This window comes from Podarcis liolepis, assembly GCF_965112155.1.
Source record: "Podarcis liolepis genome assembly, chromosome: 2".
NCBI lineage: Eukaryota > Metazoa > Chordata > Lepidosauria > Squamata > Lacertidae > Podarcis > Podarcis liolepis.
In genome coordinates, this window is record NC_139555.1 from 53494046 (window position 1) to 53506099 (window position 12054).

Below are 12054 nucleotides of genomic sequence, written 5' to 3' on the forward strand. Positions count from 1 at the left end.
ATACCACAAAAGGGTTTGTTGTTGAAAACAGTTTGGAAGCTTCAGATGGTACAGACCTCAGTGGTCCAAATGTTGATGAGAGTGAACATGCAAAACATTTTACTATGTTCTTGACTAATCTGCTTACAGATCATTTACTATGATCTTCACTAACCTGTCCTGAATTCCAATTCACTTGTGAATTCAAACTGCTGGTAATTATGTCCTGAATTCCTGCAAAGCATGTTATTTCACTGTACCACCCTCTCCTGGAATTAAGATTCTAAGTTGAAGTCATGCTTTGCATTCCCTCAGCCATAGAAATGAGATGAGGACGGTGAAGGGAAAAGGCTTATTCATTGGCGGCCCTTACACTGTGGAACACTCTTCTGAGAAAAGCAATTTCCCCCGGCTTTGTTTTACCAGCACGTTTTTCCAAAGATGTTCAGCTGTTGTTATGGCAACATCAAGTAATTTTGTTGTTGACTGCTCAGTGTTGGAAATCCAATACAGTGGTACCTCGGGTTAAGAACTTAATTCGTTCTGGAGGTCCGTTCTTAACCTGAAACTGTTCTTAACCTGAGGTACCACTTTAGCTAATGGGGCCTCCCGGTGCCGCGTGATTTCTGTTCTCATCCTGAAGCAAAGTTCTTAACCCAAGTTACTATTTCTGGGTTAGCAGAGTCTGTATCCTGAAGCGTCTGTAACCTGGGGCGTCTGTAACCTGGGGAGTCTGTAACCCACTGTACTGATGTTTAAGGCGGGTTTTCTTTCAAGTTTTCAGACTATACAGGAAAAGGCAGTGTGCACTGTATGCAATAGCCTAGCTATTATTATTCATCTTCTAGTAATATCCAAATAAGATTATTGCACCCAGTAGCCACAGAACCATCAGCATCTTATTGTATTCCTTACCACCCTTCTCTACAAGGTCCCAGGACAGGCTACATCATATAAAAACACAATGCAACTGAAACAATAAAAAACCCTTTAACTCCCAAACAATAATTCCACATAACACATTGCAGAGAGGACAACATTAAGCAGTGGGATGAATCTTTAGAATATTCCTTGCTTTCCCTGGGCGAGAGACAGTACTGAATAGGAAGAATATAAAAGAAGAAAAGGAAGCAAGAAAAGAAAAAGCTAATACTTACATTCTTCTCTTTCACATATAAAATAAAACTTCTCAGAGCACTTTGCTGATTGCAATAGTCGCTTATTTTTGAGAATAGTACCGCAGCCATCAAGCTTGTTCCCTTCTATATTTAACCTAAAGGGAGAGGCAACATTTTGAACTACAGCTAGGAAGAGAAAAATATCCATACTAATTTTTATAACGTAATCTGTAATATCACACATCGGTGTGCAGAATTTTGGAGGGTCACTTTGAGAGCACTGCTGCATTAGAAATAATAATAAATAAGGAAGGTGGCCTCTGAAAAAAGAATGTTGCAGTATAGAATATGCCTGTTCAGGGTTCTACCAAGTTAGCCATGTTCATTATGCTCCATTCCTGATCCAGCAGGCTTTTCTTACATTCTTAAATTATTAACATTTAGTTTCAATAGGTACATATCTGTCAGATGCTGTTGCGGTTGCTCGAGAGTAACCAGGCAGGACTCCGACCTGTCTTTCACAGGGTTTGTTTTGGTGCAAAACTATTTACAGTGCAGTACCGCAAGTTCATGTCTGCCTCAATCGCTAGCGAATCCGGGAGTGGTCGTTTTCGGGTCCTCCCCCAACATAATAGCTTAGTCACCCCAAGCCTTTTCCGCCCCCCCCCCCCCCCCGCGTCTCAAACTACTGTGCATGATTGGGGATGGCAGGGGTGTGCTTCCCTCTCTGTAGCATCCTCTGGTCCTTGCACCTCTTCTCCACTGGAGGTTGGGCTTTCCTCCTCGTTGGAAGAGGAACTGCTTCGCAAGATTTTCGGAGGCTCCCTGTAACACAACTCCCCCTCTATCTCTCATCTCTGAGCTAATGGCAGTTCCCTGACATTATCCATACACTGAAAACTGTTCAGTAGGTATTTCAGGGGCATAAGTAAAAGGTATTCATAAAAGGCAGAAAAATGTAAACATCTTACCAATTTATATTAGTGTTCACATTTGTTCCATCTCCCCATTGCCAACGAGACGTCTCTGAATGCCATTTCATCCCTACCCACATTTGTTGATTTATCATTGCTTTCACCCATGTCTGGAGCAGAACACAACATAGACATAATTAGCATTGTTAAGATTTGGTGGTGTGATCTCAATATACTTCATAGGTGAAACTGCATACACATCAGGGGATAAGTATAGCTCAATTCTCCCTTTGAACAAAAACAAAAGGGTTGAAAGCACCTCCTCTCTATCTCTCCACCTAGGTATCAGGCACAATACTTGAAATAAGAGGACTGGGACACATCTCACATGAAGCCATTTGCCTGTTCTCTTCCTCCCCAGTATCTCATCCAACAAGTGACTTCTGACTACAGCAAGAGTATGGGAGGGAGGGAAGAGGGCTTTATATTTTTGTTAACGCTCCTCCCTCACAGTACAAACAAAAACTCTCCCTTGAAATAAATGTTGGAGTGCCATTTGAAAAAGGTAGATTTTAAAAGTGCCCACTGAATTTTCTTTAAGCAAGTACTGGTAAATGTTATTTACCACCTTCAGCACTCTTGAATAGAAAGGTGACCAACATTTTATAGGGTTTTTCTTTTCTTTTTAAGATTCTAACCTTTTCCTCAAGGCTTTGTATCTCAAGTAGATTTGTGTCTTTAAAACGTCTGCATAGCTCCTGTGCTTCACTCCATGCCACTTTTCTTTTTTCATCTATCAAGTAGCATTTTCCTCCCCAGTACCACCAGCCATCACCAAGGGGGCATCTTAAACTGTACAAGCCTGACACACCATCAAAAAAGAAAACAAATGCAAAAACTATTATGATTTCCCATGTTTTGTTGCTTTTCATAGTCTAACCATAGTCTAAAAGCTATGGTTTTCCCAGTAGTGATGTATGGAAGTGAGAGCTGGACCATAAAGAAGGCTGATCGCCGAAGAATTGATGCTTTTGAATTATGGTGTTGGAGGAGACTCTTGAGAGTCCCATGGACTGCAAGAAGATCAAACCTATCCATTCTGAAGGAAATCAGCCCTGAGTTCTCACTGGAAGGACAGATCGTGAAGCTGAGGCTCCAGTACTTTGGCCACCTCATGAAAAGAGAAGACTCCCTGGAAAAGACCCTGATGTTGGGAAAGATGGAGGGCGCAAGGAGAAGGGGACGACAGAGGACGAGATGGTTGGACAGTGTTCTCGAAGATAACAGTCTGACCAAACTACGGGAGGCAGTGGAAGACAGAAGTGCCTGGCGTGCTCTGGTCCATGGGAGTCACGAAGAGTCGGACACGACTAAACGACTAAACAACAACATAGTCTAACATTCCTTTGTATCTTTTGCCAAGTGAGTATTTTCAGAGTGGGTAGAGAGTTGTTCATTATATAAGGCAGAATCATCCCATTAACTTCCAATAACTGTCAGTGATAAGCTTACTCTGTACAAGTGATGGTTTGCAAATCAGGATCCACCCTCAGGGGCACATTCTCCCTTTCCCTCCCTCCATCCATCAGGATCTATTGTTTTATCCTGTTGTTTTAATTACATTATTTTTCAGATGCTGCTTTTGTATGCTTTTATGTCTTCAATTATAAACTACATTTGGCAAAGCTCTGTTTTCAAAACTCTTAAATGAATAAATAGGGGTTTTTTAAAGAAAGAAAGAAAGAAAGAAAGAAAGAAAGAAAGAAAGAAAGAAAGAAAGGAAGAAAGCTCACTTACCAAAAGGGCATGTACCTACACCCTGAGGTGCAACACAAACAATGGGACCTTCACATGTTCCCGTAACAGGGTGGCATGGTTTGTCCCAATGACAGGGCCGGCATTCAGATTCACACTCTGGCCCATAGTATCCATAGTCACATGCTTAAAATAAAATAAAATAAAAGTAATATAGCAGTATAGAATGTTCAAAGTGTTTCACATACATTATCTTGTTGCAACCTTTACAACAGCCCTGCTAGGTAGGTCAGTGTTATTATTTCCATACCTGAAGTTGGAAGAAAAGATTGGCTAAGGTTAGAGCCTAGTTGGGACTCAGCTATACAGCTGAAAATAAGATGTTTTAAGTGTGTTTTATATGCAATATACAATATGACACTAGATGGCAATGGTGAGCCTTATGGAAAATTCATTGTATTTTTAAAAACTTTTTTAAAAAAGCATTTTCAGAATGTTTTTTATATGTGTGTAGATTCCACCTCAGTTGGGAATTCCTGAGTCATAAGCTTAGCTATCCCCAACAATTAAACACTCATGCTGAAAGACATGCAGCAGGTGGGATACGGGTAGGCAAAAACTGGTTAAGCTATATAACCACACTCACCCAGGTTTTGTCAGTGTTTTTCCTAGCTTGATACTGCCAAAAAGCCAGTTCTGTTTAATTTCAAGCAGAAGCAGCTGTGCATACCACTGATTGGCTAGTGGCTTATGCTAATATACTCCCATTTCTACATTCTCTGCAAATCAACTTAGAAATGTTTTTTACAAACTTTAACACACATATGCAGAGTGAGGGAGAAGGTACAATAGGTAGATTTGTTAGGGCATCATGTAGTCACAGGGTTGGGTTACAGCTCCATTCTTGTTGATGAAGGCAAGAGCAAAACGCTCTTTGGGAAGTGAGTGGCTGCCATTTAGTTTTGCAGAGCCACTAAATTTATAGTGGGCATCAAGCGGTCACTGGGTTGGGATATATCACAGCTTTCCCCATTAAGGTAGGTCTCAACAGCAACAGATTAGAGCAGGCATAGGCAAACTCCGGCCCTCCAGATGTTTGGGACTACAATTCCCATCATCCCTGACCACTGGCCCTGTTAGCTAGGGATGATGGGAATTGTAGTCCCAAACATCTGGAGGGCCGGAGATTGCCTATGCCTGGATTAAAGCTTTAAAGCCTGTTGAAGGACCTTGAGGCCAAAGGTGATATCCATTGAGGCAAATAAGTCCATTTTATAATGTCTGGCAAATGTGCTATGCAAGGACCATGAAGCTACCCTGCAAATCTCTGAGAGTGGAGCATTAGTGGAAAAGGCAGCTATTTTGCTGCAAACCTGGTAAAATGTAAGGATACGAAGAGGAAGATTTTTATTTCTGAGGGAAGCAATCTGAGTAAGGTGTGAGAAGAGAATGGGCTGAAGAGTGGGGAGAAATCAGCCAAGTTGAAAAAACTAAGGTACAAACGGAGGAGGTAAAGAGGGAAAACCCTGACCGTGAGAAGAATAGAAAGAATATAAAATGAAGATTACCGCTTTGCACAGGCAGGAACAGAAAACGAAGTAGGAGCTGCTCACTTTCCAAAGAGCTTTTCTCTTCTGCCTGCATCACCAGGAATGGAGCCATAGCCCAACCCAGTGATCTCATGATGTCCGCAATAAATAAAGATGTTAAACGAATGTTTGTGAGTAGTGCTTTTTTCTAAAAAAAAAAAAATGTTTAGGGACACTCTCATTTTCCTACTTATATTAAAATACTGCCCCTCAATGAGGCCAAACTTAGAATCACAAAATGTTTAGGGGTATGTCCCCCCCCCCAGAAAAAAGCACTGTTTGTGATATGCTTTAAAGTGTTTGGAAGAGGCAAAAAGAAAGAAGAAATCAGTGTTCAGTTGAGGGGGTATACTGGACGAGTAAAAGCAGGAACAAGCAAATATCACACCTGAAGGAAAAACCAAAACAAAACCGTATTCTTTGTTGTACTTCTACATCTGTTGGTGAAAGAAACTGGCTATTCCAAGGTGCCAGACTCTTCAGCAAGGAAAAGCATGAATGAGATTTCAAAGGATCTACAGTGGTACCTCGGTTTACAAACAGTCCTGTTTATGAACTATTCAGTTTACGAACTCCACAAAACTGGAAGTAGTGTTCCGGTTTGTGAACGGAAGCTGAACGGTGGAAGGGCATCGGTGGCAGGAGACCTCATTAGGGAAAGCGCACCTTGGTTTAAGAATGGATTTGGTTTAAGAACAGACTTCAGGAATGGATTAAGTTCGTAAACCGAGGTACCACTGTATTTAGAATACAAAAATATCACAGAATTTTGTATTTTCATGAGAGGGAATCTTGATACGATTCAGTATTCAATAATTCTAAACATTTAAGAAGGTACTCAAGACAATTACGACTACCTGATTTTAAAAATGTTACACTTGGACCAAATCCGCCACCAACTAATATTAAACCATTGAACAAGAAATATCCATTTTTCCACAATCCATAGCCAAGACATCTTGACTTCAATCTAATACATTCATCCCTTGAATAATTGTAAGTATAATTGGTTGACAAAACTGGTTTCTCTGAGATCACTAGTGAATCCCAAAAGCCTGTGTATACATCAAGGTCTGTAGGGAAGACAGAAAAAGGTTATACTGAGGTCCATCTGTTAAATATATATGAACAACCAAATATTAATATCATTTATGTGATGCTTACACAAGAGGCCTCTTTAAGAAGATTGACCTCTATAAGCAAGTTCTATAGCTTAATTAACAGTGATGTAGACCTATAAAGCTAGTTTATCATACGGATGACTCGCAACAAAGCCAGGCAAGGTCAGTTAGCACTTTGAAAAATCTATACTGAGTACTGTATATTTCTTTAAAATGTCAAAATTTGTAGACAAAATAAACAATGTCATAACTCTGATATTTTAATCATCCCTATTATTGCTCACTTGTCTGCAATCAATATGCTTGAACATATGAGGGAATTCAGCTGCACTGCTCACAGATTGTAAAAAGCAAAACCCCCACGATTATTTTTTTATTCTAAACCTTTGCCCATCAACTTACGATACATGAGCCACAATGCATGTACAAATTCAACAGAAAAATGAAGATACTGAACACCGGGTACCACCATTAGACCCATAAGAGCATTTGACAAGTTATGGCTTTGTTGCCATAAGATCAACTACTATTAAGCAATTGCTACTAGCATGCTTTAAATCAAGACAGTAAATCCCACAGAAATAATGCAAAGCAATTCTTCAAGGCAATCAGTCATTCCTTGCTGACAAAGGTAGCAAGAGATCTAGAACTTTCTGGGGATTTCTTTAATGCCAATGTAAGATATAAAAAAATAACAGAAAAAACACATGGGTCTCTTAACAAAATGATTCTGTTCAGATTTCCAACAGCTCCATTACATTCCTCTCTGTGACAACTGGGCATGCTCATTGCGCTGTTTTGGGGAACTTGCCTCATGAGGAGGGTTAAAGAGGATTTGTTTGTTTTTTGACCTTCTGCATATCTTAGGGTTCCCTGGTGATGTGATTCTTTCTTCTCTGAAATATTGCTTAGTATGTGACTGATTCCTGAAGGATCAAACTAAAACACCATCTAGTTCAGCATCCTATTCTCACAGTAGCCATCTACAAGCAGGCCTTATTTCCACCTCTTTAAGAGTTTTTTTCCCCCTCTCAAGCTTTTTTGGCACTTCTGCAAATCATTCATTTAACTGAGTTATGCTTGAGGGGGTAAGAAGTGTACATTTTTATAAAACTACAGAGGATTTTTATTATAACAGCAGGTGAGTTTTGAAAGCTGCTGCTGACTCTTCTAATTCCTTCTGCAAACTCTATGCAATTCTCAGAGTTCATCTAGGTTGCTACCTCGTTTAGATGCTGAAGCTATCAGAATTTTGTCAAAATACAAATATTCACCACAGCAGATCACAAGTAAATTGAGAGGCCAATGGCCTAAAACTTCCCAAATAAATACAGAAAGTTTGCATTAAAAGCCTTCAGATTGAAACATATGATCTAAAACCTTATGGTCTGTTGATCATGGATACACAGCAAAGTGTACCTAAAGATTATTTAGTGTCCCAAAACAGAGTACTATAAACTGAGTGGTACCTCAGCTTACGAACTTAATCCCTTCCAAAAGTCCGTTCTTAAACCAAAACCGTTCTTAAACTGAGGCGCATTTTCCCTAATGAGGCCTCCCGCCACCAGTACCCTTCCACCATTCGGATTCCGTTTTAGACCAAGACACTATTTCCAGTTTTGCGGGGTTTGTAAACCAAATCATTCTTAAACCGGACTGTTCTTAAACCGAGGTACCACTGTACTGTGTTGCAACTGGTATTATTGTAATTCAGAGCTTCTTTCTGTTCCAAACAAGTAGCATTTAATCCCTCTGTTGGGACAGCTGATCTTCAAAAAGTCAACAATGCTAACTCTCATTCAGTTGTCTTCTTCCCCAAATTATACATGAGCAACTTCTACGTAACAATAAAGATCAGCAGACTCCAAACCTCGTCCAGCTGGTCTCTTGCACACCCATTCTCTCTTTTCAGTACAGTAAACTTTACTGATAACACCTTTGTTTGACATATCCGCACATCTGTGCCATTTGTACCCCTTTGGGAAATCCAGCCTGTCAAAATATAATAAAAGAATTAATTAAGTAACTTCATCTGTACATGCCCATGTAATTTCTACATGATCATTGCTGATCACTGGTGACCACCAACTATTATTTCTCCCAACTCGAATGGAGAGCGGATACCCCTTCTGAGCCAAGCTGGGAGTGTGCACTGAGAAGATAGTGCAGGCTGATGGATCATTCAGTGCACTTTCTTAACCTGTCTGGGGAGGGAATTGCCTACTCCTCGCTGAAATTGGGTAAGCAGGGTGCTTTAAAAGTGCAGATTGTGCTGGCTGACAACAGCAGGTGGGATGCACACTTACAAAACACTATTACTTCTGTTTTAAGAATGCTCCTGGCAGTTACACTACATCATCACATGGTGCATTCTGGCCCAACTGCCAGGAAATATGATCTTGCTATGAAAGAACAAAGGGCTTTTGTTGTTGTTAAAGAAGCAAGGGAGGGTAAAGTTAAGCAGCTTAGACATTTTAGTAAAATTCCTACTCCTGAAAGCAGTCAAACCCTCAATGGCCCTTCAGCCCATCACTAGCTTTTTTCCATTCCAAGCATACTTGTTATAAGATCTTTGCATCTGATATAACTTTTTAGAGGAAGAGGTGGAATAACTTAAGGAATTGATTGGCAGTACCTTCTAGTAAGAAATGAACACTTGCACAGATGACCTTTTCAGATATTTTAGTACCAGTGGTCTGACTGGTATAAGGCAGTCGTCTATATTCCTACGATTCCAGCCAGGCAAGCATTTAAGCAAGGCCACTAATGCCTATGTCTTTGGGTACCATACAAAGAAATAAGAAGAGCTGACTAACGGTTCTCAAAGTCCTGATATTTTCTAATACTCAGATCATACAAGTGCATTAACACCACCAAAGCCAGTGACATTATACGATAGGTGAGAAAATCAAGCAGCCATGCCTCAACTTTCCTAAGTGAAACATATTGTGATATGGTAGGAAAGCAACATGTCTGGCCCAGCCTTTAGGTTTGAGCCAATAGCAAAACAACAATTTAAATTTGAGTGGAAAAGGGATAAGGGTTGGCCAGCTGTAGAATACAGCTTAACCCTAAATATTTATTCACTACCCTGTGCTTAGAAAAAGTAATTTTGTCATGTGTTACTTACTCATACTTCCATAACTTTCTCCAGACTCTACCTCTACGCTCTCTCAGTCTTTCCCTGACCTGTTCTCAGTATTTTGTAATAATAAGGACCACTACTTGATACCAAATGAGATCTGCATACAGAAGTTCCGGATACTGTGTTTATAATCCTTGATGAGTCTTTTCATAGCTGTTTGCAAACATGCAATACACAGCTGAGATCTGCTTAAACTGCCAACAGTCATAGATTGGGCCCGCTCATTATACATACCATTGCAATGTACTTTCTGCACTGTCCTCATGTGACCAAGCCCAGACTTCATCAGAGTTTATATCTTGCAGTCCTAGCCATATTTTTTCTCTAACAAACTTTTGTATCCACTCCTACAATTGAAATCAGGATGAGGAATAAAAACAGAAATAGCTAGGCAGTACTGATTTTTAAAAGCAGTGCAAGTGTTTTCACAATTAATGAAAAGATGATCACTTTGTTCCCATTCCAGCTGCAAATGTTGCTTCTGATATTAAACTGGTGTTGGGTTATCTTGCGCAGGTATCATTAAAGCAGTTAGAAATTATATGATTTTAGTACTAGGATAGTAAGAGCTGTTCGACAGTGGAATTTGCTGCCAAGGAGTGTGGTGGAGTCTCTTTCTTTGGAGGTCTTTAAGCAGAGGCTTGACAACCATAAGTCAAGAGTGCTCTGATGGTGTTTCCTGCTTGGCAGGGGGTTGGACTTGATGGCCCTTGTGGTCTATTCCAACTCTATGATTCTATGATTCTATAAACAATGAGCAGAGTTGAGATCTGGATCTCCAGTACATATTGTATTTATTATGAGGACTACCTATTCAACTGTGATATGCAAGCTCTTTAAAACCTCTTCATAGCTTGGGTCAAAGATATCTCAAGGACCACTTTTCCCCACCTGAATCTCCCCAAATGTTAAGATTTTTTTACAGAGGTTGTCCTTTGTGTCCTACCAGCACCTAAAAGAGGACAACTGATGGAAGAGTAGTTCCAGCTCTCTCAATTGTCATTGATTGGCAGCCAATTCATCTGGCTGGGATAGAGGGAGAGATGGGAAGAACAACACCCTCTGTGGATTGTGCAGAGGGACCAGCTTCAGTTGGCTCCTCCTCGCCCTCAAACAGGTTATTAAAATAACTTTGTAAGTTTAAGACTAAGTGCCAGATTTTGCTTTTCCTAGTCCCTCATCTCATGCTGCGTCTTTTAGACAGGAAGCCTGCAGGGAGGGACTGTGCTGTCTATTGTTGAACTTATCTAAGTCACCTTGGAAGCCTTTTTGGTTGAACAGCAGGGTTAATACATAAGGAGGATCTTTGTGCAAAATTAGACATTAACATATGTATCACTTACTGAGCCAGGAAGGACAAACATAAATCAGATGCTCATTCAACTAATCATTCAGATATGTATACCTTGGTGTTCTGTATGCCACTGCTCATCCCCAGCCATATTAGGCTTACAAAGACACACAGTGGAATGGAAAGGTACTTTAAGGCATGAATAAAATAGTAATATAGAAGTGGGCACTTGTATCCAGTAGGGCCAAGTTGATCTATTCTTGCTGGTGTTATTGTTTGAAATGCATGTGGTAGCCCCTGTTCCTTTGTCCTTTTTTGGATGTAGCCTATCTCCTTGCTCCTACAATCCCAGGGAAACTAGCAACTGGAGCACTGTTCTTTCCAGAAAGGATGGGAGGAAATAAGCTCCCTTCAGCTGCTCCTTCTCTGGCCAATGGATGGGGTTGATTGGTCTTACCCTTGTCCCAATTATCTTTCTGAGAGGCAGGGGGAGCAGCCTCCTAGTGGCCTTTGGTCCCCTGGCCAACAGCAGAAACCAGAATGCGCTGCCCTTCTGCTAACCCTCTGCTAGCAATTCAACCGTGGGAACAAAATTCTTTGGACCAGCAAAGCACCATGAATGGCTGGGAAGGAGCAAGCAAAGGTAAACAATGTGTTGCAGAGCAGAAGAAGAAGTTACATGACAGAGTGTGTGTACCTGGCTATGGTATGTACTGGCAATAGCAAGGGCCAGTAAAACAGCTTGCAGAAGTAAGCTAGTATGAAGTTTCGCAGGCCAGTAACTTGTAGGTTTGTTCATCAGGCTGAGGTAACATGTGATCTGGGCATTCTGCATCTATGTCCACACATGAAATGTTTCCCTCTAAAAAGGTGGGGGTGAGGGTAGAAGTGAATGCGTGCAACAAGCTTTCAGGCAGAGAATCCAGATGAATATTGCCTTCTATGTGTGACACGTAGAGGAGCATGTACTAATTCACCATGTGGACAGGTATGAACCAGCCTTCTCAGGTCTTACCATTTAAAAAATGATAATTGAGATTCTGGGGATTCTTACAGCAATTCTTTGCAACAGCATCACTAAAGGAACTTGCATCAGCTTGGAAAGAATAACATAAAAGTGTAGAAACATTTTTTTACTGTAC

At 40.6% G+C, this 12054-nt stretch overlaps 1 protein-coding gene across 9 annotated transcripts in view; it reads right to left on the bottom strand.

The window, feature by feature from the left end:
* The window catches only part of LOC310699640 (uncharacterized protein), a 77770-nt gene that overhangs the window by 33402 nt on the left and 32314 nt on the right, over window positions 1-12054 (bottom strand). For all 9 annotated transcript variants that reach the window (XR_014522188.1, XM_083487767.1, XM_083487766.1 and 6 more), the window contains 7 exons: window positions 9856-9968; window positions 8347-8468; window positions 6213-6428; window positions 3809-3952; window positions 2710-2873; window positions 2069-2181; window positions 1137-1252 (listed from right to left, as the gene is read on the bottom strand). Coding sequence is in view for 8 of the 9 variants with exons in the window: in XM_083487767.1 (XP_083343893.1) it covers window positions 1137-1252; window positions 2069-2181; window positions 2710-2873; window positions 3809-3952; window positions 6213-6428; window positions 8347-8468; window positions 9856-9968 (988 nt within the window). In the remaining variant the exon portion in view is untranslated. The remainder of the gene's footprint in view (window positions 1-1136; window positions 1253-2068; window positions 2182-2709; window positions 2874-3808; window positions 3953-6212; window positions 6429-8346; window positions 8469-9855; window positions 9969-12054) is intronic.